Genomic DNA, 26,517 nt, shown 5'->3' with positions numbered 1-26,517 from the left:
CCGGGGGACGAGGCCGAGGGGAGTGGCGAGCGGGAGCAGGGACGCTGTGGGCCCCGGCCCGCTCCCTGCCCCGCGAGCCGCCCGCTCCCCCCCCGCGCTCCCTCCCGGATGGTCTCGCCCACTCCCGCGCAGCCCACGTGGGCGCGGCAGCGCCGGGTGCCGGCCCAGCGCCGGGCGAGCTGGAGTCGGGGTGGTGGGACCCGGAACGCTTAGCGGGCCACCGTGACCGCCTCTGCGAAGCGAACCGCAGGACCGGCCAGGCCTCGCCGCAGGTAAAGCGGGGCTGGTGGGGCGCGAGGGCGCTGCCCCGGCCGGGGTTTGGGTCCGGACTCGGCCTGGTCCTGACTCGGGGCCTTGTTGGGTCTTCGCGGCCCAAATGAGGAGGATGGTTTTGTTTATACCCGTGGCCGGTGACACCAAAACCATGCTTGTTACTTAGCCCGCTTTGCGGAGGGCGGGAAGTTTAGTGTCTGTCTGTCTGTCTGCGGAAGCTCGGTGTGGATGGCCAAATGGACACTGAAGTAGCCTGGGGAGGGCGCCGAGCAGTCCCCGTTTCATCTGTCACTTATCAGCCTTACAGGTGGAAACCTTGAACCCTCAAAAAACAAACAAACAGCATTTCCGTGCCAATTCCTATTCCGAGGGAAGCACTAAGGCCCACAGTGGAGAAGTATGTAATATTTCAATGGACTAAAGAATTCTTTAAGGCGTTTTTTATTTGCTATTCCTGATGAGAGAGTCCTGTTCAAAGACTGTGGTCACTAGGGCTTTTATACACAAACTAGAGGCCCGGTGCAGAAATTCGTGTGTGTGTGTGTGTGTGTGTGTGTGTGTGTGTGTGTGTGTGTTGTGGGGAGGGGGGTAAGGTGGAGGGGGGTGGGGGGAGAGTGTCCCTCAGCCCAGGCCTGCACCCTCTTGCAATCTGGGACCCCTGGGGGATGTCCCACTGCCGGTTTGAATCAGGCCTAAACTGGCAGTCGGACATCCCTCTCACCATAGGGGACTGCTGCTAGCCTGCCTGCCTGCCACATCGCCCCTAACCACTCTGCCTGCCTATCTGCTCTCCCCTAACCTCCTCTACCTGCCCCCGCCACCACGCTTCATGACATCCAGAAGGTCATTTGGCTGCCGGGTTTAATTAGCATATTACACTTTTATTATTATAGGTCATTATTATAGATGCAAACGTCTTACCCGCTGTGTAGGCAGGTAAGTTAACCGTAGTTGCAATTGATTTATTTCAACCCCGCAAACATCGGAGCAGTGCAGGCTACTGGGGGATGATCATTAGGAGGGTGAACCCAAAGATGAGACCCTGCTCTCCTGAAGGAGCAGCTAATCAGTTATTAAGAAATACACACAGCAGTGACCTGATGTAAATAAAAAGAGAAGGATTGACATGAGTTGTGTACATACAGGTATCTTAATGACTATGGGTGGAATTCAAAAGCTAATCTGCCTTTTGTGGGAGCGGGTATTAATTTGAGCCTGGAAAGGCTTCAGAGTGAGGGGGACTTCAGGAGTTTGCTTTGAAATATAAGGAAATTCTTAGATAAACTTAGAAGTCAAAACATTTTACAGCTAATAGGGACCTTGGGGTCATCTTATTATACCTGTAACCTTTTAAAAATCTATTATTGAAAGAATGGTTAGTGAACCCCCATCCTGGGCCAGACAATGTGCTAGAAACATAGTCTTGCCAAGATAGCCTACGGGAGGTCTTCTGGCTTCCAGTTTAGTGGCTTAGGACTTTGCTGTGTAGGCAGCGGTCGGCAAACTCATTAGTCAGCAGAGCCAAGTATCAACAGTACGACGATTGAAATTTCTTTTGAGAGCCACACTTTTTAAACTTAAACTTCTTCTAACGCCACTTCTTCAAAATAGACTCGCCCAGGCCGTGGTATTTTGTGGAAGAGCCACACTCAAGGGGCCAAAGAGCTGCATGTGGCTCGCAAGCCGCAGTTCGCTGACCACTGGTGTAGAGAATGAATATCGTAGGTTTGAGGGAAAACATGACAGGTTTGGAGGCTCATTTCCTAACAAAATTTAACAAAAATCATCTATCTCACAGGCAATAGTGAATGCTTATTTCTTTTAAAAAATCATTTCAGAATGACAGTCTGGCTTTGTTTATTATTAAATCCCTTTCAGGAGACTTCAAATTAAGCATTTTCTATTTGCGATTGTGGGGGGGCGGACTCCAGTTGTTCAATGGACAACTGTAAAATTTCGGTGCATGCTTAGACTCTGAAGTATGTGGTCTAACTTGGAGCATAAAACAAGCTGAATTCCAGTATATGGAAAACCAAAGCAAAAAAATTGTGCTCAAATCATTTATATTTGGTTGTGTGATCAATAATAATACCTAATAACATTTGTGGAGCATTTTCCATATGCTGGACTCTGAGCTATGTTTTCTATGTATTAAATTATTTAAAGTAAAATTATGTATGCATCAAATTTACCTTTTCAATTAAACTGGCTAAATATAAATTCCTTCATATTCCTTTCAACCTTTTATCAACCTTTTCTTATAAGATTTTTAAAAGTCACTTTAAAAATCTTCTTAAAAGTGACTGTTTTTCCATCATAAATATACATGTATTCATTGCCTATTGCTTACATATCTCTCATTTAATTTTGCTCTCTAGTTTGACTTTTAAAAAATATATTTTTTATTGATTTCAGAGAGGAAGGGAGAGAGAGAAACATCAGTGATGAGAGAGAATCATTGATTGGCTGCCTCTTGCATGCCCCACACTGGGGATATGCCCTGACCGGGAATCGAACCGTGACCTCCTGGTTCATAGGTCGATGCTCAACCACTGAGCCACACTGGCTGGGAGTTTTGACTTTTTAAAGACTTTTCTTTTTTTCCTACAAACATAACTTGACAGAACTGATTTTGTCCAATTACCTTTTGAGTAACAGCTGTATCTGAAGTAATCATCAGTGTTTAGCCCTGAGGATGAAGCAAGAAGCAACTTTCTAGATAGTAATGATTTATTTAAGACAAAGTATTCATCGTGTAGAACATCATTTGTGAGATTTGTAGGGAAGTGGATAGCCTATCCTTACATAGCCATAAGATGGGTTATATTTAATATAAATCAATAATGTGTTAGTTTTCTTACTGTTTTATAACATTGCTTTCAAAGATTTACCATAAAGTCTCTCTCTCTCTCCCCCCCTCCCTCCTCTCTCCAGTACTTGTAGAAACTGCATACTATCATAGGTAAGTGGTTATTTTCAAGAATGTAACAATGTTTCCAACATTAAGAATATGACTAATACTGTATACCATGAAAATTTTATAAACATTTTTCATTAGTGTATAGGTTATATCAAAACAATCATATTAATTACACTAAGCATATTGATAATCATGAAGCAATTATATTGGTGCTTCTTTGTTATTAATGCATGAATCGTTATACCTCTTAATAAATGCAAATTTCCTTTTCACATTATTTTTTTATTTTTCATGTCTAGTGTTAGTAATACGTATAACATCTACAGTGTTTTGTATCATATGAGACAGTGTTGATATGTAGGTACTGACAGTTATCATGTAAACTTACAGTATTGACAAATACAGTACTGTAAGTGTATTTTTTCTTCCTTACGATTTCTTAATATTTTCATTTGTCTAGTTTACTTTATTGTAAGAATACAGTATGAATACATATAGCATACTAAATGTTTGTTTATCAACTCATTATGTTATTGGTAAGGCTTCTTCTGTTCAATAGTCGGCTATTAGTAGTTAAGTTTTGAAGAAGTCAGAAGTTATACCTGGATTTTTGACTACAGGTGGTGGGGCATGGTACCCTTAACTCCCATGGTGTTCAACCGTCAGCTGTATATGCATCACATACATTTGAATAATTCAGTGTTGTTTTGATCAGCAATCTGTTTCTTAAATGTCCTATAAACCCAATTTCAAGAACACTTACTTGCATCGCCTTACTTCCTTTAGATGATTAAATTAACAGAGATTATTGTGTTCAGCTATAATTTGAACGTTTACAGATTTTTGTTTTCTTACACCAGTGATTTTGTTGTTTTTAAATTGTAAAGCATATCTTTATTTTTCCAGGTTAGAATTTCCTGTCTTGGTTTGGAAATGAAACTACCTTGTTTTTTACTTTTCTTGTGTTTAAGAAACATCTGACTATTTTAGTCATCTAAATTTATTAAATACCCTTTAATTTGAAATAAATAGTCTCCAGTTTATCTTTTGATTGTCTGAATATTGTCTTAAACATTTAAGTAAAGTACGTTTCTATATTTTTAATGGTTATTCATATATCCTTTGCAGGCAACTTTAAGAAAAATGGCCCTGTCGGCCCAACAGATACCCAGATGGTTGAACTCATTTAAACTGAACAGCTTACTTACTGCTGCACAACTCAGAAATCATTTTCAGAGACAAACATTGTTGCATAGACTTTCTGCTCAGCCTCAGGTGTCCTCTGACAATTGCTTTCTCCAGTGGGGATTTAAGACTTACAGGACTTCCTCCAAATGGAATAATAGTTCCCAGTTTACCAAATCAAGTGGGCAAGAGATTAATTCTGCCCAAAGCACTATGCTTCCTTCTGTGAATGAGCGGTCACAAAAGATACCCGACTTTGATTCTGAGCTGTTTCTAGAAGGTAATTCTGAACTTTCAGAAAAGTCCCTTTTGCTCTACTAGTAGATTGAATAAGCTACCTGTTTATAGTCTTAGCCTATTATTGCAAGTCATATTTCGTACCAGGCAAGAAAAATTACATTGCCAGTTCTGTTTACTTCTACTTTGCCTCTATTTTACTAAGATAAAATGTTTGTAGGGTAATATGTATAAAATTACTTTATAGCTCTGTATACAACATTTGCTTCCTATATACTTTATTTAGATCAAAATTTATTTTCAGATAACTAGGTTTATTAGGGTATGATTTATATCAATAAAAATGTATCCTTTTGGGGTATATAGTTCTATGAATTTTAACATATGCATTTAGTTATGTAATGACTACCACACTCAATCAATACAACAGTTTTATCACCCCCAAAAGCTCCCTTGTGTCACTCTTTAGTCAGTCTTCTCCCTCCTGCTACTCCTATTCTAGGAATATTTCTATGCAATAATATTTCACTGCAAATGAGATATTAGGTTAAGAAGAATATGAAAGACAATGGGGGGGAAGAGATTTGGGAGGCCAGGAGGAGAGACTGGCTATAAGAAATTAGAAAGTGTGGTGATTAGAGGCAAAAAGAAAAAAAATCAGTCCTTATTTCTTAGGTAGGTTATAGTTTTCAGTATCTTCCATAATTGTTTAAGACTAAAACCTCAGAATCAAGGGTGTACTAGAAAGAGTCACTTAACTGTAGATTAAAAGTGAAGGAAAGGGGAAGGACTTATCTTTATGGAATAGAAGTTTTCCAAGAAATTTCTTATCTTGGAGGAAGAATAGTCGATCTCTAAATGGTCTAACCTTTCCTATTAGAAGGTAGAAAATATTTGTACTTCTTAGCTGTTTAATCTTGAAATGATCCCAAGATTTATAAATAAGCCAACTAGGGAAGCCAGACATTTAAATACACACATAAGAATAGCTAGAATGCAAGTTGTTGTAGAAACAGTTTAAAATGTACAGATTGGAGAGCTAACTTGCTTCTCTCTTTCCATATGGCTGGCTTCACAGATCTGGACGATGTGCCTCCATTGTCTCCTTTGCAGCCAATTTCTGAGCAGGAGGCTGTTCGGATTATTGCAGACCCTCCTTTGCCCCCAGATTCATTCACACTTCGAGACTATGTGGACCATTCTGAGACTCTGCAGAAGTTAGTGCTTCTAGGTAAGTCTTGAGTATACTCTTCATTTCTTTTTACTTGGTTTAAATTAAGCATTTATAATCTATCACAGTAGCACATACACATGAGCAGAAGTCAAAACTGTGTGAATGGCTTCTAGTGAAAACTGTACTCCCGCTTCATCCTTCCTGACATGGCATCCCCTTCCCCAGAGGGTCCTCTTCTTTAGCTCTTTCTGTGTGCATTTAACCCGAAATGTTTTTGTAGTTATTTACAGTGCTGCTGCTTGGCTCATTCGTTTCAGACATCAGTTGATCTCTTATATATACACACATGTTCCCCCTGTTCTCGTCAATTCTCCCAATGTACATAAATAAAAGCCCAGGGACCAGAATGGTGGAATGACTGGAATGACCGGTGGCTATGACGTGCACTGCGGCAGCCAACCAACCTGACCAGGGCCCCATCAGCCCCACCCCTGGCCGGCCCGGCCCCAGATTGGTCCCCAACACCCTGATCGGGGCCGGGGCCAGCTGGCCAACCACCGGTGGCCCCTCCCCCGGGCCAGCCTGGCCCAATGGATCCCCATCGGGGCGAGCCAGCTGGACCCCACCCATGCACAAATTCATGCACTGGGCCTCTAGTATAGTTATATTAACAAGTTTTAGATAAGTCTTTAGTCAGTGCTTACATAATGACCATAAATATTCCTCACTGCTCTCCAGGAAGTGTATTATGATTCTTTTCCTTCCTGTAAAACTTTTCATTTTTTCATAATTAATAATTGTCTTGTTTTTTATTAGTTTTCTTTGTTCCTCAGGCCACATTTTCCCCACATCTTCCAGTGGCCTCTCAGGACAGTTTTTCCTACAGTTAACCCTACAGATGATGTATTTGTTCCATTTCCCCACTACCCCAACCTTCCTCCTGGAGCCGACTGTCCCCCTGGATTTGATGGGTTCTCTCTAGGACTGCTCCATAAGTATCTGAGCTTGTTGACACAGAATGCGCTTGTTTTGGATAGTTAAAGGCACTCAAGGGATCTGTGAGCTCTTAATTAGTCCTCTTGTTTTCAGTCTAGCACCTTACTGCAGCCTTCTGCTTTTTCCATCGTCTATGGGTCTGGCACTTGTCTTACTTGATTTTCCCAAATGATGAACCTTCTTTCTCCTGGAGGATTGAGAGGACAGGTAAGTATGGGATTATCTCAGATCCATCTAGTTTAGGTCCTCACTTTTCACTGAAAAGTTGAGAGCTTCCTAACTTGATAGTCTTCTCATCAGCAATATTGCCCTGATAATCTCTCTAAGGTTAGTGCTCTGTCTAAAATGCAAATAAATTCAACTGTCAGTAACCTACCTGAAATCCTTAAAAGCTTTTCCATGGCTTCAAAGTTCTTCCTGGTCCCCCACTGACCTTTTTAGCTTCACTGCTTGCCACCCTTCCTTTGGTTGGTTATCTTGGGCAACTGGAGAACTTAATTCAAGTTCAAGTAACTTCTGAAATATCTTCTCTGACCTTCCAAACAGAGTGGCCCTTCTCTGGGCTCACCCCCTGCTTGCTCCGATCCTAGCACTAATAACCTAGTGATTGTTTACTCGGGTCCTTGTGCAAGCGCCTAAATGTATAGGGAATGGCCATGTTCTCAAGAAGCTTCACGAATTCACAAGCACCTAAATACACACACCCGAATAGCTAGAATGCAAGGAGGAAAGTGATAAGTCCCATATGAGGGACACAAATAAAGCGACGTGTGGGTTCAAAGGGGAGAGGAAGATGACCTCTGCTGCAAGCAGGGGAGCCAGTGTCCCTCCTCTTAGAACAGCTTTCCCAGCCTAGTGATCGGTGCTCTGGGTAAAATAACAGATAACTGACAGTACACCCAGAGCTGTGGAGTATGCATCAGGCATCCCTTCATCTGTATGCTGATACTTCAGGTGCAGAGGTAACTTAAATGACAGGACTGGAGAGGAGCCATGATTGCATCGTCAGTATTTCTGAGGACCTGGTGATCTCCTTCTCTGTTTGCTTCCCAGATCTGTTTTCTGCCTTTCTCTGCCTGTTCTCCATCCCAGGAGGCTAACGTCTGTGCACTAGGGTTCCTTTGCCAGCTGGCTTCTGGGCTGCTTGAGCCCAGTGGGAGGCACCTGCAGGAGGAGAGGGAGGCAGGTAGGAGTATTTTTTTCCTGTTCCCTCCCTGCTCTGGGTCATGTAACTGTCTCCTCCATGACAACAGCTCCTACCGAGAAACCCTTTCTTAATTGCTTCCAGCTCCCTTGAAATGTGGGTAATACTTTTCCTCCCTGTGTCTTTAGCTGTAGGGGTGCCCTCATTTGTTCTCTTAATTCTGCTCACACCACTGTATAGAGTCCCTCCATTAAAGTTGTTTTCATTTTAACGTTCTAGGGCAATTTCCTTTGCCTGCCAGACCCTGATTGATACAGTAAATATGTGTAACACTAACCGAACACAACAGTAATGTTTGTAGTTACTGAAATGATGGGATAAAGCCAACTTAGACTGTGGTCACCTAGAAGTTAGAATCATTCTTTATTATTCATTTTGTATATCCCCAGAACCTACCAGAAGGGCCTGGTCCATAGTAGGCATCTCATGACTATTTTTTCAAGTTAATGAAATTGTAAGCCCATGATTTGTGCTGATAGCAGTGTGCCCTCCTGATGAGATTCAGCTCTCCTTTTGCTGTGAAAAAGCAGGTTTTCAAGATTTTTGTTTCAGCACAGTCAGGGTGTGACAGCTCATGCTGAGTAAGGCACTTTAGCACATGTAAGCTGTAATATTTAGTTAAATTTGAAGCCTGAATCCTTTATGTTATTTTTAAAGCATTCCTTCCCCCATTTTGCACAGATTTTTGAAATTGGTTTTTAATTTATTTATCTGTCCATTCAAAAATTTCATTTTTTAACTTAATATTTTAAATTGCCAAAAAAAATTATATCGAGTTGTTACAAGTGAAAATATTACAAAAGAAAGAACTCTTAACCTCTCTACATTGTCAGTTCCACTTTTCCAAAGGTAACCCTCATCAATTTATGGAGTGACTTGCCATTCCTTTTTCTATGCAAATATTACTATACTGAAAGCTATACATAGGTTTTGTAGTTTTATGAAGTCAAACTTAATATTATTTTTTAAATTCTGTGTTTTCTTCTAGTAGTTTTAAAGTTGGTATACTTTAGGTTTATATCTATATGAAATTAATTTTCGAATCAGATATAAAAGGAATTCTTAATTTTTTCCAAGTGGTCCCATTGTATTCTACTGAATAGTTTTCCCCTTTTGATTTGAATGCCGCTGTCATTGTAGGCCAGATTTTTAGTTCATCCTGGCTCTGTTTCTGGTCTTCATTCTGTGTGTGTGTCTATAGTCTTTTTCTGCTTTCAACCATCTTACGTCAATACCTGTTTAATACCCAGAAATTTGAATTTAGAATTATATACGGATCTAAAAATATCAAATTATAATTTTTCTACTTGTAGACACCATTGAAGAAAGAATGTTTTTATTTCATTGCTTTTATATTTTAGACTTCAAAGTTGCATCTATAAATCAGTTTGAGTTATTTTTAACCTGGTGAAATATGTTAATGAATATGAAATTTGAATCTAAAATTAGGGTCTTAAATGTTTATTCTAAAATAAGGAATAGGCCTTTCCTATTCATGTTTATTTTTTTAAATCACGTAAAAGGAAAAAAATGAGAGACTAAAGTGCTTGGTTTTAATGAGAATTTTGAATTACAGGTTACTTTGATTCTCTGCCTAATTAATGCTGACACCTAATTATATCCATAACCAAAGAATGATTTTTAAATAACAACTTGATATTTCCCCTTTTTACTCTTTCTCCTTGTGTGGTTTACTTAGATCACCGAGGATTGTACGAGTAGGTGAGGGTTGGAGATTGTGTCCTTTCTGCTCTGTGGGGTACTTGAAGGCTGTGGTGTTCACCTGCTCTCGGACAGACGTTTCTTGAGCTCCTTTAAGATGCTTGCCTCTGTGCTAAAGACCTGGGGGTTACAATGATGCGTAAAACATAGGGTCCTTTGTATTCTCCTATGGAGGGGATCATAAGCATATTTTAAAGTAATGCTTGTAACTAAGAAAATGATTTTTTATAAAGCTCCAAAGAAACTTAATTTTATTCATATGGTTTGTTACCCTACAGAATTTCCAGTTAGGTGATTACTGTGGAGCTCATTAGGGGCCCATAAGCACCCTTCAGACTGTACTCAGGAGACCATGGAGGATGGCGATGGTCCTAATCTGACTTAATGACTTTGTTTTGAGTGGTAATTTAGCCCTAAATACACTGTTTTCCTCTATATATGACTTTGAAATAAATACTGTTTTCCTTTTTATTTATTTTTATTTCTGCAACCAATTTAGTTGAAAATACTTTGAAGTTTCCATTGGCCTTTCTCAGTTCTCCTTTGGATAGGTTGTTGATCTCCATCACTAATTTCTTAAACGTCTGTGTCTGAAGTTTAATGACTGAGTTAAGCAGTTCTCTTCAAACATTGTTTGTATTTATTACAGGAGTGGACTTGTCCAAGATAGAGAAACACCCAGAAGCAGCCAATCTCCTTCTGAGACTGGATTTCGAAAAAGACATTAACCAAGTCCTCCTGTTCCTTAAAGATCTGGGTTTAGAGGATAGCCAACTGGGAGCTTTCCTGACGAAAAATTATGCTATTTTCTCGGAAGACCTTGAAAATCTTAAAACCAGGTAGGATTTTTAGAATGATTCCCACATAACCCATGAAGTGATTCTGAAGGAAATATATGTATTGCTTTTTTAAGTCTCAGCTGCATAAGAATCAACCGAGAGAATGAACATGAATATTATTGTTTTGTTTGGACTTTGACCAAAATTAAGAATCTAAAACAGGTGTTTGTTTGTTTTTTAATTCAACAGCCCATTCTTATTTTTATATGAAAACAAAAACTTCTTGCTGAGTCAGTACTTAACTGTTTCTCTTTGGAAACTGGGATAAGTTTTCTTTTAAATCCATTAACAAATGTCAGGATTACCTGAGAGTGCATTTAAAGTTAAGAAAGTCTGAATGTTTGTATTCTTTACTAGCTAGTTTTTGAAGGTAAACATTTGACATTCTCTCGGCAAATTATTGTATAATTTGCTTAATCATTCTCATAAGTTAGCTATTTTAGTACCTTTTTTTTTTTTGGTCTTTCAGTACCACTTCTATAAACACCTTTGTGCTTCATTCAACATTCAAAGAATTTATTGAATCTGTGATGTGAATGCAGTGAGGTAGTATTGATCTATGAGATAAGGATTCTGTTAGGCATTGGGAACACCATAGAGAACAAAACAGCCCCGGTCGTGATTCACACTCTGAATTCATCAGCACCCCACCTCTCACCTCAGTCACTCCCTGTACTCCCAGGTTTGCTGAATGGAGCGCTGTTACCTGTGGCCCCACTCAGAAATGCTGGTATTAACTTGGGCCACTCTTTCAGCATCCTCATCCAATAAGTCACCTTGCTCTGTTGATTTTACCTTTTTATATCTCTCAAGTCAGCCACTGCGTTTCTCTTAATCTTCACTTCGAATGCTTTACCTCAAGTCTTCATCATTTTGCACCACGATTACTGCAGCCATCTGCTAGCTGGTCTGCCTCCAGTTCTTCTCCCCCAGACTCTTCTCACTCTGATGTTGGGCCTCACCACATTTCAGAGAGCTTTGCAGTTCCTTAACCTTCATAGTTTGATGGCCTTTTTTCTGCACCAGGAAAAAACAGAACAGCACGTTCCTTATATTGAACAATTTGAGCCCTTTATTATAAATATAAAGCAAAGCACTGGGCTAGACTTCAGTCATGTAAGACAGTCATGCTCTCTTCCTTCATGGGACTTCATTACAGTTCAGGGGAGGGGAAGAATGACTCCAGGAAACTCAGTCTGACATATCCACATCTCCTCCCGCTGTCTGGAACACTATTGTCTTCCAGACAGCCAGGAGGAGATGTGGATATGACAAAAACCTACTTGCCCTTCTTGCTCAAGATTAATTCCAAGGAATCGTGCATACCAGGAGGTGGGGGTCATTGGGAGCCATTACAGTACTTCCTACTGTAGTACTATTATAAAGGCCCCATTTTATAGGGGAGGCACAGAGAGGTTAAATAATGTGCTCAAGATTACGTAGCTAGTGGCAGGCCTGGGATTCAAACCCAGTTAGTCTAATTCCAGAGCCCTGGCTACTACACCTGGCTGTACTGTCACTTTACTTTTAATTCTATGAAGGAAACTTAAGTGTAAAAGGAGTTTGTTACACATGCTCCTAACAACTGAGGAGTATTCTCATACAGATGGTAGTCAAATGGTTCCTAAACCTGGCTGGTAAATTAAACTGGGGAGCATTTTTAATATTAATTTGAATATTTTAATAGGTAATTTATCCACATGTACTCAAAAGGATGTACAATGAAAAAGAAGCTTTATTTAATTGAGCTTAGCTTCTAGCGTTGGTTTATGTACAGCATTCTTATTTTCTAGAATTTCTATAACAGCACTGATTTCATATAGTCGTTTTCTTTTTAATGAAGAAAGTCTTAAAGTCTTCTAATGTCATACCACCTCGCACAGCAGGATTTTAGTTGGAGATTATACCTATTGTCCTTTTTATCTGATCTCTGACTAAAAACATTGGTTTCCTAAATATAGAAATAGGAATGGTTCATAAAACCCAGCATCTGTATCCTGATGCGGGTGGTACTTGTCTTTTGTAGTCCTAAACTGGTTAGTGTGAAACAGTCCCACTTCCTCAAAGCACCACTTCCAGTGTTGCACACACTACAGTTGCCTTTCAAACTAGATGTGTGTTCACTGTGTTTATAACTGTGGTTCCTTTACCCAACATGCCTCACCCAGCATTTTTTTCCCTAATCAACCACATCCTGGGATCCAGTGTATAAATTGAATATTAAATGTCTTGTGCATAACTATTCTAAAGGATCTTATTTTGTGTACTATATGCATCAGATGAGTATACATTGCCATATAATGTATAAAGAAAGTCTGCCTACTTACTCCTGTCCCTCATCCTCCTTCTAAGAGCCATCCATGGAGGCAGCTACTATTATCAAGTTGTTTGTTCAACCTGCTAAGAATGTTCTACTGTACACAAGCATATATGCATTTCTTTGTACACGCATACACATGAGCACACATACATACAACTGGTAACATTTATACATACTTCTAGAGGCTCGGTGCATGAAATTCGTGCAAGAGTAGATCTTTGCAGCCCCGGATGCCTTGGCCCTCCCACCCAGCCCCGGCTGCCTCAGCCCTCGCAGCCCCGCCTTCGTCCGGAAGGTCATCTGGGTCTGACGGTTCAGCATTCGGCTGATTTGCATATTACGCTTTTATTATTATATATTCTGCACCCCACTTTCTTACATTAGCTATATGTTGCAGATAGTTTGATATTGGTGCTTCCTATTCTTTTTTTATCCCTCGTGTAGTTCATACTTTGAGTCTGTGTAGTCCCTTATTTGTAAACATGCTGGTGGTTTGTGGTCTTTACTGTTTCAGTGAGGCTGCAGTGACTCTCCTTGTATAGACATCATTCCACACATGTTGGAGTGTATCTGCAGGAAAGATCTCTAGAAATGGGTGGGGGCGATTATAGGTCAAAGAATGTGTGGGTCTGTCATTTTAATAGGCATTGACAAATTGTCCCTCATATAGGTGGTGGTTGTCCAATTTATACTCCCAGCAAAATTGTACAGAGTGCCAATTCCCTATTATCCTCACTAAAATGGTGTTACCAAACTTTATGATTTCAGTTAATTATATAGATAAAAATATTGTCTTATTGTTGTTTTTGAAATGATGTTTTGAACATCAAATGTTTGGAGCATTTTTCATATGTCTATTTTTTGTCTTTTTTTTTTTTTTTTTGTAAGCATTTTTTATATATGAAGAAAATGTGTTCTTTCCCTGTGACATGTAAATGTTTTCCGAAGTAACAGTCATTTGAATATCTAAAATAATAAAAGCGTAATATGCATATTGACTGAACGGCCAAACAGCAGAACAACAGTCCGGACGACCACACTATGACACACACTGGCACCAGGCCAGCCAAGTCAGGTGTGATGCAATTGTTCCAGGGGCCCCGCCATCGCCCCACAATCTCCCCACACATGGAGGCCCAGGCCACTGGCCGGTGGAGTGATCTATCGTGGAGCGGGGGGCTCTGCAATTGCCCCAAAGAGGGAGGCCCAGGCCACCCTCTGCAGGGCGATTGATTGGCGGGCTCCGTGGAACTGGGGAACAGGGGGTGTGTGGCAGCGGACATGGGCAGGGCCAGGCCAAGGCAGGTGTGGGCAGGGGGCAGGGCTGTGAAGCTGGGCCACAAAGCCAGGGTTTCAAAGCCAGTAGCCAGGGGAAGGAAGGCCTACCCTTGCACGAATTTCATGCATCGGGCCTCTAGTAAAATATAATGTCTGATACATGGTATAGAAATATCATAAGCGTTAAAGGGAGGCATAGAACTTAGTTGAAATCTCAATTTGCCATTAAGTAGCTGGTAGTTTTGTAAGTTATTTAATTTCTCTGTATCTATGTGTTTTCAAATGTAATATGGAAACTTTATCTGGTTCAAGAGGTTTGTGTGGGGTTTTTGTTTTTGTTTTCTTGGTAAGAATTAAACAAGATAATGTCCTAATATATTTTAGACATTTACTAGTAATAAAACTGACTTTTACTCTGTTTATAGATTTTTAAAAATCAATACTGTTATTTTATAGTCAGACTTTCTATATTTCACTACCTTATTTTGGTTTCCGGAAATGTCTTCATTGTTAACAAAATACATATTGAAAGACTACAGTAAAAATTAGTTATGAAAATACATACTTAGTAAATGCACTAAAATTCCTTTCAGTTTCTCTGAGATACTGAAATAAAATTCCTCTCATACTTAAGAGTCTTTCTTTGTAAAAAGAATTCTGAATCTATTTTCTTAATTTGTGTATTTTCTCTTCTTAGACCAAAAAAAAAAAATTCTTAAACAGAATCCATTTCTTTTTTTTTTTTCTATCAAGTAACTAAGTCAAATTAACTGAAAAGGTAATTATTTTCTGCTTTTAAGTGTAAATGGGGACCATTCTAGAGTTGGATGGATGCTTGATTTAACCATATTTGGGCCATTATTGTAGAACTAGAGGCCCGATGCACAAAATTCGTGCAAGCAGTTTGGCCCTCACAGCCCCGGCTTCATCCAGAAGGTTGTCCGAAAGGTCATTTGGCTGTCCAGTCTAATTAGCATATTACGCTTTTATTGTTATATATGGGATTTTTTATTATTTTATTTTATTTGGGGGGGTTATGGAAGTCTTTTTAAAAACAGTAGTTATTTTGAAAAGTAGCATGCACTAGTAAATGTTTATCACGTGTGTGTATTTGTGTTTTTTTAGAGTGGCTTATCTACAGTCAAAAAATTTCAGTAAGTCAGACATCACACAGATGGTCAGGAAGGCGCCATTTTTGCTGAGTTTTTCAGTGGAAAGACTGGATAACAGACTGGGATTTTTTCAGAAAGAACTTGAACTTAATGTGAAGAAGGTAAAGAAAAGGGGAGAAATTTTGTATTTAAAAGTCAGCTACATTTGGTAATTGTTAAATCTCATGTTTCTAACAGCTATGAATGAAGAAGCCTGCTAGCTTAAACATGTAGCTATATTATTTTATAATATTCCATCTAATTGTTTCCTTTTGTTTTTAGTATGTTTTTTTTCCTCAAACAGTTTTACGTTTACATATTTATGGGGTTCCTAGCCCTTTTCTGAGGGTCATTTTAGAATTTTTAGTTTTGTATTTTCTTGAAACTAATTTGGTTTCCCAAGCTAGTTGCACACATGGTAATGATAGACTGTTTTATAACTGCAGACTAGAGATCTGGTGGTTCGTCTTCCAAGGCTACTAACTGGAAGTCTGGAGCCCGTGAAAGAGAATATGAAGGTAAGGTGACTTTAGGCTTTTGAGAAATCAGCTTCTTTCTTGAAGTGTTTAAGTCCTCTGAAGAGAATAGATTTTGCTATTGTCATCTGAAAGAAAACTATATTACAAATGTTCTTTCTAAAAAGATGAAAACAGAAAATGAGAAATATCTAGCACGCTATTTGTTTTAGGTGATAATATGTTCACATGTTCACCAGGTGTTACATGAGTAAGTCACCTTGCAGACACAGATGCCTGTAATCCTAGGTATGTGGGTGGTCCCTGGAAACTGCTTCCGTTGCCAGAACGAGAGCCTTTGTCTATGTCGCGCAGGTGGGAGATGAGTTTTGGAGACTGGATCCAGAGGCTTCTGTGGAGGGCAGTGGCCGGCACATTGCTCTCCTTACGCCTGTGCCCATGGCCGGCTCTGGTTCTATCACAGAACATACCAGACATTCTTCTGTTTTTTTCTCCCAGCGACTGCACAGAGCCAAGGGCAGCTGACTAGTTAGTACACAAAGCTGTAGTAATATTTGAAATCACTACCTAAGGCCTCACAGTGTTTTCTGAGGTGCTCACAGTGTTTTATATTCAGTTGTAAAAGTTGTTGGGCACCTGCCTCCACTCTATGCTCGAGGGAGGCCCTGCTCTCATGGAGCTTCCAGTCTAGTGGGGAGAGCGTGCGCAGTGATACAAGCCGGGGACTGGTGGGGGCGCTCAGCTGCTCACAGAAGACCGAACCCACGTTTGGGTGTGTAGTTTTTTCATCTCTGTCTGGAATTTGGACATGTAGTGTTTCAGATAACACTTGGGAGCAGAGGCTCAAAAAGCACTTTGAAAAGCTTACTGTATGGTAGGTGCCCCGGCCAGCGGGGTCTTCTAACGGGGGTACCGAGGCGGCGCACCTAAGAGAATGAGAGACAGACAAGGGACGCAGAAGAATGGAGGCAAGACAAAGGGGTTTCTGATCAAGCCTCCAAATTTTATTCTTACAGCGCTCCTTATATGTGGTTTCTAGAAGGGGAGATGTCTAGGGGAGATGGGGGCTGAAAGGATCATGTGGACTTAGATAATTGACTAAGGTAGTAAAGGGTGCTGACTATAGATAAAGAATATGGCGGTTAAAGGGCAACTATGGAAAGAATGCTTTGTCCTCAGGCAAGAGGAGGTGGGCCTAGTTTCTGTGAGTTTCTGTTTCAGTAACTTGCTGAAGTAAGGTCAGAGTTAATCCTTTGACCAACTCTTGGTTCCTGACATCTCCTCCCTCTCTGTTTAAGAAACGGGAGTGGGCATTAATCGACCGAGGAGACATTGACCTGGTTCCTCCCGTGGGCTTTGCATACCCACCGTGTGTGGCTCTTGACATCTTTTGGGGAGGAGAGGCAGAGCCATTGTTTTTATCGATGTCAACCTCTATGCAAACCAGGTATACTCTCAGGGAAATCCAGAGGAGGTTGGAAAAATATCCCAACCTTCCCTTGCAATGCTTTGCTCTGCACTCGGTTCGATACCCATACCTCTGGCTCTGGCTAGAGCATAGGTAAGCATCCCTCTGGTTAAGATGCTGTCCCCATAGGGAAGGAGCGAGTCTGGGTCCGGAGGTGCTCGCGCTCTTGGTAATCCGAGTCCCACCTATCGGCCATTTCCAGGCGTTGATAATGAATCTGAATGGGTTTTGCTAAAGCTGAATCTATTTGCTGTTTTACGAGGTCGGTTATTTTTCTAAATGCCCAAGGGCCAAATGTAAGAATAAGGAGAAAACCAACAAGGGGACCAAGGATGGGGAGGAGGTAGGGGAGGAGTCCATTAAGTCCACTCCAGAGCGGGTTCTCAAATAGCTCTTTTCGTCTCTTGACGAGGTCTTCTTGTAGCTTCTTGATCTTGTCTCGGACGATGCCAGACTTGTTGGCGTAGAAGCAGCATCGTTCCTGTAGAGCCAAACATATCCCTCCCTGTTCTGCCGTGAGCAAATCCAACCCTCTTCTATTTTGTAATACGACTTCTGCTAAAGAATCAATTTGGTCCTGAAGATCACTAATGGTCCCTGAAAGAGCTTGGACATCATCAATTAATTGATTAGAGAGTTTTGTGTAGGAGTGTATTGCTACTCCTAGACCTGCTGTGCCGGAAGCTACGGCTCCAGAGATCCCTAGACCAACGAGTAAGGGGATGAATTGGACAGCCCGTTTACTACGCCCAGCAATGTAATCAAGACTGGGTAAGGGAACAGGCTCATCCCCTGGAATAATGGAGATGTCTGGGAGAATGTTAGCTTGTAAGCAAAGTCCAGTCCAATTTGTTGGCAGGGCTGTATAGGCTAGATTATTGCCACAAAGGAAAACTTGCCCGGGGGCAGGACATAGGGGCTCAGAGTAGTCAGTGATTTTGGAGCAGTTAGAAAAGGTTATAAATCCCACATCTAGATCATAACTGTCATTTTGGAATGTTCTTTGATAGCAGATAGAAAGGTTGAAACCTACGGGTTGAACCCTGAAGGGGACATTAAGACTACAATTGGTACCTTCAGTGATGGAGGAATTGGATGCCGGAATAGCTGTAGGCATGGGAGTTCCAAGAGTCATGCATAGCCAGCAGTCTCCAGCAAGGTGAGGGTTGGAGGCTTTAAAGCTATGAAAGAAGTATTATTTAGGATTTTAAAAATCTGTAAAATGGCAAAAAGTTCTACAAGCTGGGCAGATTGGAATGGGGATTTAGTGCTGTAGCACTGTGAGTCTATAACATATGCTGCCATGCCGGAGGAGGACCCATCAGAAAAAACCAAGGAAGCTTCTTTTAAAGGGGTGATGGAGGTTACTTTAGGGAAGATGAATGGATGTAGTCTGGTAAATTGAAGGAGTTTATGAGAGGGGTAGTGATTATCAATATTACCCTGAAATGAAGAGAGGGATATAATCCAATCATCTTCATTTTGTGAGAGCCAGTTTATTTGTTCCTTGGTGTAGGGGAGAATGAGTTGGTCAGGATCTCTGCCGAAATATTGGCGACTTTTTTCTCTACCTAATTTTATGAGTTTAGTAACTAAGAAGGGATATGTAGTAAGAACTTTAGACGGGGAAGAGGGTAGGTGGATCCATAAGAGGGGGTTATCTTGCCATAGGACTCCCGTAGGGGTATGGGGTGTGGGGCAGATGATGAGCATAAAGGGTTTATTATAGGCTATGAATGTGATGTGTTGTTGTTGAATGGCTGTTTCTATGATGTGGAGTGTTTTTCCTGCCTCTGGAGAGAGTCGGCGAGGGGATAAAGGATTAGAGTCTCCTTGTAATGTGTCGAAGAGGGGTTTTAGTTCTTCTGTTGTTAGTTTAAGATAAGGCCTGAGCCAGTTAATGTCACCTAGGAACTTTTGAAAGTCATTGAGGGTTTGTAAATGGGATGTTTTGAGTTGAATTTTTTGTGTGGTGATTTTGTTTGTGTTTAGTTCAAAGCCGAGATAATAGTAAGGGTCTTTTAGTTGAATTTTGTTTGGGGCAATTTGTAATCCGAGAGAGGAAAGTCGATGATTTAATTCCTGACTACATTTAAGTACCTCGAAGGGGGCAGCCCCTGCTAATAGGATGTCATCCATGTAATGAATGATATAGATAGAGGGCCATCGAGGCCTGAGAGGGTCTACGGCCTGTGCGACAAATTTCTGACACAGGGTGGGGCTATTTGCCATGCCCTGAGGGAGAACCTTCCATTGATAACGTTGCATAGGGCCTTTAAAATTAGTGACTGGGAGGCTGAATGCAAAACGTTCTCGGTCTTGGGGGTGAAGAGGGATAGTGAAGAAACAATCTTTTAAATCTATAATTATTTTAAAATGATTAATGGGAATGGCAATAGGAGAAGGGAGCCCAGGTTGAAGGGCTCCCATTGTGAACATGGTTTTATTAATTTCTCTAAGGTCTTGTAAGAGACGCCAAGATCAAGATTTCTTTTTAATTATGAATATTGGAGTATTCCATGGAGAGGTTGTAGGTTCTAGATGTCCAGCGGCCAATTGCTCCTGTACTAACTTTGAGGCGGCTGTAAGTTTCTCCTTAGTTAATGGCCATTGATCTACCCACACAGGGGAATCAGATTTCCATTTGATCTTATCTGCATGGGGTACAGGAAAGTCAATGACCGTCATGGAAAATTTTGATTTCCTAGTCCTAATCGGTCATTTTTGGGTGTTATAGAAAGTGGTTGTTTGATGCCTTGATTATTTTTTCCTAGTCCTTGTCCAGGTAAAAAGCCTTGGTTAAGCATTTGTTGGGTAATAATTTCATTGGGGCTACACATAATGAGCTTTAATTGAGATAGAATGTCTCGTCCCCATAGCTTAACAGGTAGTCCTGGGACAATATAAGGTTGGACTTGCCCTGAGTTACCCTCAGTATCTTTCCAGGTTAGGATTTTTGCGCTCTGTTTTGGGTTGGTAGATTGGCCAATGCCTTTAAGATGTGTTACAGAGGCTTCGAAGGGCCAACTGGGGGGCCAGTATCGGGTTGATATTACCGTGGCGTCTGCCCCAGTATCTACTAAACCTTTAAAAAATTTTCCGTCTAATTTAAGAGTGAGTAGTGGCCTCTCAGTGGTAATCTGTTGAACCCAATAGATATCAGAGGAACCAAAGGCAGAATCCAACCTAGGTTGTTGAATATTACTTTTATTGGTGGAGTTTAGGGGAAGTAAGATAATTATTTTAAAATGATTAATGGGAATGGCAATTCTTTGTCCTTTGGAAATGGATATGGGCCCTGAGGGGGCTGAAGCTAGAATGGTAATCTGTCCTGTGTAATCATTGTCAATGACCCCTGGGGTAACCTGAAGGCGGGCCAAGGAGGAACTACCACGCCCTAAGATTAAACCAAATGTTTCTGGAGGCAAGGGTCCAAAAGCCTCAGTGGAAATAAGTTGAATGCCTTGATCTGGTATTAATATTGTATCAAGGCGGAACAGAGGTCCAGTTCTGCGCTTCCTGGGGTGGCGCGACAGAGGGAGCTGATGCCTGGGCGGGAAGGATCTGTTTCGGGACGAACCTGATGGCCCCTTGGTTTGGTACCGTATTTGGGGCCGGGGGCTGGCCCCTTGAGGAGTTTCCCTGCCAGGGTGGAAGGGCTTTACCCTCGATATCTGTTTTTGAGTGACATTCATTAGCCCAGTGGAGACCGCGTCGGCACCGAGGGCAAGCGGTCTTTGGGGGAGCCCGTGGTTGTTTGCCACTGGGGAAATACTTTATGAAGTGTCCTGGCTGTTTGCAATTAAAGCAGGTTTTTTGTTGTGTATTTGGCTGTTTTTGGGTATAATTTTCTAGAGCCACTCCTATAGCCAATCTAATGGCGTGGGAGGTACCTATTCCGGAGCAGAGTTTAATATAATCAGAGAGATTGCCACATCGATAAGGTCTTATCGCCTCTTGACAGATAGGGTTGGCATTCTCATAAGCGAGATGCTTCACAAAGGCACTTTCCGTTTCACCTCCCCCAACTAATCTTTCAGCGGCGTCCGTCCGTGAGGCGGCTGATAAAATCACTGTAAGGCTCGTCAGCCCCTTGGCGAATTTTGGCTAGCGAGGTAGTGGCAGAATCCTTAGGGGGGAGATGGTGCCAAGCCTTAAGACCGGCGACTTGGATTTGGGCTAGTAAACCAGGGGGAAATTTGGCCTGGACTTCATTGGTTTCATAGGGGGGTCTGCCAAGAAGTTTATCTCTGGTCCACGCGAGCGGGAGTTTTTACTTTCATTATTACGTTGGGCTGTTTCTCGGCAGATTTCAACAAAGTCTGTACGCCAAAGGACATAATCACCTCCTGAGAGTGTGGCTGGAGCTACGGATAGCCAGTCATTAGGTGTGAGCCATTTGTCACTTAAGCTTTCGAGAAGGGCGATGGTAAAGGGGGCCGTAGGGCCATAGTTACTGACCGCGGCTTTAAGATCTTTAAGATGTTTAAGATTAAGGCGGCGGTATTTTTGTTCAGATGTGTTACTCTGGCTAGGGTTGGGGTCTTCAATGTCTGAAGCTTCATTGTCTGAGTCTGGATTTTGAGTTTGAGAGTCAGAGCCTTCTTCTTCTTCCTCAACGACCATAGGGCGGGAACCCTGACTGCGGGTGACAGGAAAAGCGTGGAGGGTGGTTTTTGATTTCAGGTTTTTTGGGACGGTTTTGGAAGGGTTTGGGTCAGTAGAGAGGGTGATAAGTTCTGCCTCGAGGGCTTGGACTTCTTTAATAAGCTGGAGGTGTTTTCGTTTTTGTTGGAGGATTTCTTTTAAAGAGGATATGTCTCGGGTAAGAGAGACTTTAGCTTGTCTGATGGGGTCAGAATTAAAGGGTAGATTTGGAGCTGTAGCACGGAAAGGAGGAGGACAGTAAAAAGTGGGGGGGTTGTATGGTGGGGGTTTGTAAGCTTTATTAGGAGGCTCTTGAAGAGCAGGAGCAGTGAGACCCCAGGGATCTTCACCGTCGTGGCAATGAGCAGCCTGTTCATCAAGGGTTTCTTGATCTTCCGGGGAGAGTTTATCATCTAAGGGGGTCTTATTTAAACCTTTAAGTGAGGGATAGATACTGGGGACCTTAGTGCTAGGGGTAGGATGAGTTTCTTTGATTTCTTCCATAAGATCCTTTTGAGGTGGGTCTTCTGGCATATTTACCGCGACCGACGGACAAGCCGAGGGTGGGCGGGAACTATCTTTTAAGACTGTCTCTCCTGTTTTTATTATATCTTTTATATCAGGATCTAGAGGATGAACTTTAAGAATATCATGTATAAGGTTCCAGTAAGAGAAGGCGGATACAGGGATTTTCTCTGGGCCAAAAGTCTCATAATAATCCTGAAGGGCGTCGCCCACTCTTTTCCATCGCTTTGAATCGATGGTGCCCTCTAGTGGAAACCAGGGATATGTTTCATGAATAAAAGAGAAGAAATGTCTAAGATCCTTTCTTTTTACCCTTACTCCTCGCGTCCTGAGGGACTCCTTGAGCCCATCGAGGAATACCTCGTGAGAACTGAGAGAGGTGCCCATGTTGATGTGGGAGCTTCTCAATTTTTTGCCTCCTCCGCGTAAGCCTCTGGGACGTATAAACCCCGTGCCAGGTCAGCCCTGAGTTTCCGTTGCCTAGGACAGTTGTCTCGTCAACAATCTCTGTTTGCCCAAAGGCCCCTGCTCGCGTATCATAGGTCGGGATGTATAAGCCCCATGCCAGGTTAACGACCACTAAGACAAAGCAAGCTCAGGGTTTGCAAGAGACGTGACGAGGAACCGACCAGAGACAAATTACTCCTCAGGGTGATTCAGAGTTCTCGCTCAGCCAGATCGCAGTACCCTTAACTCTTCCCGGATCGGCGAGACGAGTGCTTATTAGCGGACTGTAGGTTGAATCGAGAAGCTCAAAGTGTAGGAAATCCGTCAAAGGGCACAAAAACTCATTCTCACAAGGAATTCACTCTTAAATCTTTGTCTGAAAAGATCATCTGCAAAACTCAACTGCGATCATACTCACGGACGGGCAGCTCCGCGGCGATCAAGGGGCGAGTCTTCACTCACGGCTAGTTCCGCGGCGACTCAAGAGGGTGTCCGGCCGGACCGATGTGCAGATGTTCCCCGGAGAGCCGACCCTCGGGCCCCACGTCTGGGCGCCAGTAATGCCCCGGCCAGCGGGGTCTTCTAACGGGGGTACCGAGGCGGCGCACCTAAGAGAATGAGAGACAGACAAGGGACGCAAAGAATGGAGGCAAGACAAAGGGGTTTCTGATCAAGCCTCCAAATTTTATTTTTACAGCGCTCCTTATATGTGGTTTCTAGAAGGGGAGATGTCTAGGGGAGATGGGGGCTGAAAGGATCATGTGGACTTAGATAATTGACTAAGGTTGTAAAGGGTGCTGACTATAGATAAAGAATATGGCGGTTAAAGGGCAACTATGGAAAGAATGCTTTGTCCTCAGGCAAGAGGAGGTGGGCCTGGTTTCTGTGAGTTTCTGTTTCAGTAACTTGCTGAAGTAAGGTCAGAGTTAATCCTTTGACCAACTCTTGGCTCCTGACAGGTAGGGCCCAAAACGACAACCTGACCGGGTCTCCCAAGCCACCATCATTCTGCCGCCTAATTATGAGAGCTCCTTCTGGATCCTCCCATGCTGTGAGGAGCTCATTCTCAGGAGAGGGGTTTGAAATTCAGGTTACCCCAGAAGAAGGAAGCTACGATCCCGTGAGGGCAGTGGCATAGCTGTCTCCAGACTTTACGGTCCTTATTTTAAATATTAAAAGAATCAATGTGTCCTCTGGCATAGTACCAAGATAACTTTCTATTCATGATTTATAGCAACTCTACTTTCTTTTAGGTTTATCGTCTTGAACTAGGTTTTAAACGTAACGAAATTCAACATATGATCACCAAAATCCCAAAGATGTTAACTGCGAATAAAAGGAAACTTACGGAGACTTTTGATTTTGTGCACAACGTGATGAACATTCCCCACCACATCATTGTCAGGTTCCCACAGGTAATGCGCACAGCTGTGACAGCCGTCCTTGCCCTCCATCTGCCGCTGCTCTCCAGCATCATGCTGCTCGCTCGTGGAAATGCCTTGCTGTTTGTGAAGGAACTGGACCAAATACAGTCTGGTTCTGAGAGTTGTGTGAAAGTCATATATTTCTTTTGCCCATCAAGATAACACTGTGGAGCAAAGACTCAAAAAGCACTTCGAGCCCTAGCTGATTTGGCTCAGTGGATAGAGCATAAGCCTGGGGACTGAAGGGCCCTGGGTTCAATTCGGGTCAAGAGCACATACCTAGGTTGCGGGTCCATCCCCAGTGTGGGGCATGCAGGAGGCAGCTAGTCAATGATTCTCTCTCATCATTGATGTTTCTTTTTCTCTCTCCCTCTCACTTCCTCTCTGAAATCAATACAAATATATTTTTTAAAAAACATACACACATAGATTTGAGTCACCCCAAACTCCAGATTCTTGAAACCCCAGTTATAGAACTGTGCTACTGTATTGGGACTCTTAGACTCCTAGTGGTCTGGGTGGTAGTGCTGGGAAAACAAAACAAAACTTATCAATGGAAAAATACATTGACAGTAGGCTGTGAAGTGATATAGACTAAGTTTCTGACAGGTGCGTTTAAAATTCTGGTGAAACTAATTGTCTCAAGCAAATAACAGTTACTGTTGGCACAGCAATTTTATGATTAATTAACATGGAAAACAATTATAACTTAATAGGTATGGTTAATTTGTCATGCAGAGCAGAATGGTGGATGGTAAAGAATAATGACATGAGGAAATTTCTCGTTAAGGAAAGACGTTATATTCAAGATTCCATAAAACTTTGTCTCCCCACTCCATCTGCGCTTCTCTGAGGCAGGGCTGGAGTCCACATCAGGGAACAGGGAATCGGTAGTTCTCAGACCAGGTTTTTTTTTTTTTACTCCCTGATAATTTAACACGTTAAGCACCCTATCAGTCACCGGTGACTGACACTATCCATCCGGAAGACAAAACAGGCTGGGCGCTTAACGTGCTAATGGATCATTAACAGAATGAAATTTTCCTGTCTCTGGATTGATTAGTCAGTGTTCTTTGACTACAATGTAGCCCTTAATTTTTTTATAATTGTTCTGTTTGTAAGTTTTGAGTCCCTTTTTAATCATAATTTCTTAGTGGAAGCTATAAACCTTGGGCATTTATCAGATTTACTGAGCATGTGGTCAATACATTTGTTAGCCTATTAAAATTTTTAGCCATATAAACATTTTGATAGTTCATCTTTCAGTGCATACTTTTTTAAAACTCTTTTCTTTTGCAGGTATTTAATGCAAGGTTGTTTAAAGTCAAAGAAAGACATTTATTTCTGGCCTATGTAGGAAGAGCCCAGTATGATCCAGCAAAAGCTAACTACATCTCTCTGGACAAATTGGTGTCAGTGCCTGATGAAATATTTTGTGAAGAGATTGCCAAAGCCTCAGTACAGGACTTTGAAAAATTCTTAAAAACTCTTTAGTTTTTGATGAATGTTAAAATGTAATCATGTAAAATAAAAGTATGTATTAATAAATTAATATACTTCAAAATAAAATGCCTTGAATCTCAATTGATACTGGAAACAATTTCTTGATATTGTAAATTTGGGTACACTTCTGGTAGATCTTTCTTAAAGATCTTAAGAAAGTGACTTAATTCTTTGACTCAACCATTTCCTTCCTTCTGGGGAAGGAGAAAACTCACAATATAGCAAGCTTAGAGAAACAGCCAATTTTACTATATATAGGCTGGCACTGTCATTTCTGATGAAGATGAGAAGCGGAGGATTTTCCTCTTAAAGTCACAGGGCTTTTATTTATTTTTATTTCAGAGAGGGAGGGAGAGAGAGAAACATCGGTGATGAGAGAGAATCATTGATCACCTGCCTCCTGCACACTCCCTCCTGGGGAATGAGCCCCCAACTCGGGCATGTGCCTTGACCTGGGATCAAACTGTGACCTCCTGGTTCATATAGGTCGATGCTCAGCCACTGAGCCACACCGCCTGGGCAGTCACAGGGATTTTAAAGTGGTTTTATCACAAGACATCTGTATTTTTCTTTAAAATGTTAAATGAGTTTCTGGAACATACTGTATTTATTTAATATCTACCACTCACCTAATGCTACAACACACATGTAATTTTGGACTATTTACAGTGTCGTCTTCCCAAGCACAGATACTTAGGGTTGCCCACAGGTGGCTACTGATAATCTGG

The 26,517-nt window shown here is 41.7% G+C and overlaps 1 protein-coding gene and 1 long non-coding RNA gene across 3 annotated transcripts; one reads left to right on the top strand and one right to left on the bottom strand.

Moving 5' to 3' along the window:
• The first annotated feature begins 143 nt into the window (after positions 1–143).
• MTERF3 (mitochondrial transcription termination factor 3) lies at positions 144–25,870 on the top strand. 2 transcript variants are annotated; one of them, XM_054708778.1, is made up of 9 exons: positions 144–272; positions 3,208–3,235; positions 4,322–4,658; positions 5,694–5,846; positions 10,361–10,550; positions 15,274–15,421; positions 15,746–15,817; positions 24,116–24,277; positions 25,586–25,870. In XM_054708778.1, the coding sequence occupies exons 3-9, from the start codon at positions 4,337–4,339 to the stop codon at positions 25,778–25,780; spliced, it is 1,242 nt and encodes a 413-aa protein (XP_054564753.1). In that variant the 5' UTR covers positions 144–272; positions 3,208–3,235; positions 4,322–4,336; the 3' UTR covers positions 25,781–25,870. The 2 variants fall into 2 exon arrangements, with proteins under 2 accessions (XP_054564753.1, XP_054564754.1); XM_054708779.1 differs by lacking the exon at positions 144–272 and adding an exon at positions 615–670.
• Positions 18,318–23,348, bottom strand: LOC129147289 (uncharacterized). The gene is made up of 2 exons (XR_008554653.1): positions 23,281–23,348; positions 18,318–18,424 (listed from the first exon to the last, which is right to left on the bottom strand). It is a non-coding gene; the product is annotated as an uncharacterized LOC129147289 (long non-coding RNA).
• Positions 25,871–26,517: the final 647 nt, after the last annotated feature.

The sequence above is a fragment of the Eptesicus fuscus genome, chromosome 19 (assembly GCF_027574615.1).
Source record: "Eptesicus fuscus isolate TK198812 chromosome 19, DD_ASM_mEF_20220401, whole genome shotgun sequence".
NCBI classification, from domain to species: Eukaryota; Metazoa; Chordata; class Mammalia; order Chiroptera; family Vespertilionidae; genus Eptesicus; species Eptesicus fuscus.
The sequence above is the reverse complement of the archived record's forward strand: the minus strand, read 5'-3'. Positions and strand labels throughout refer to the sequence as shown.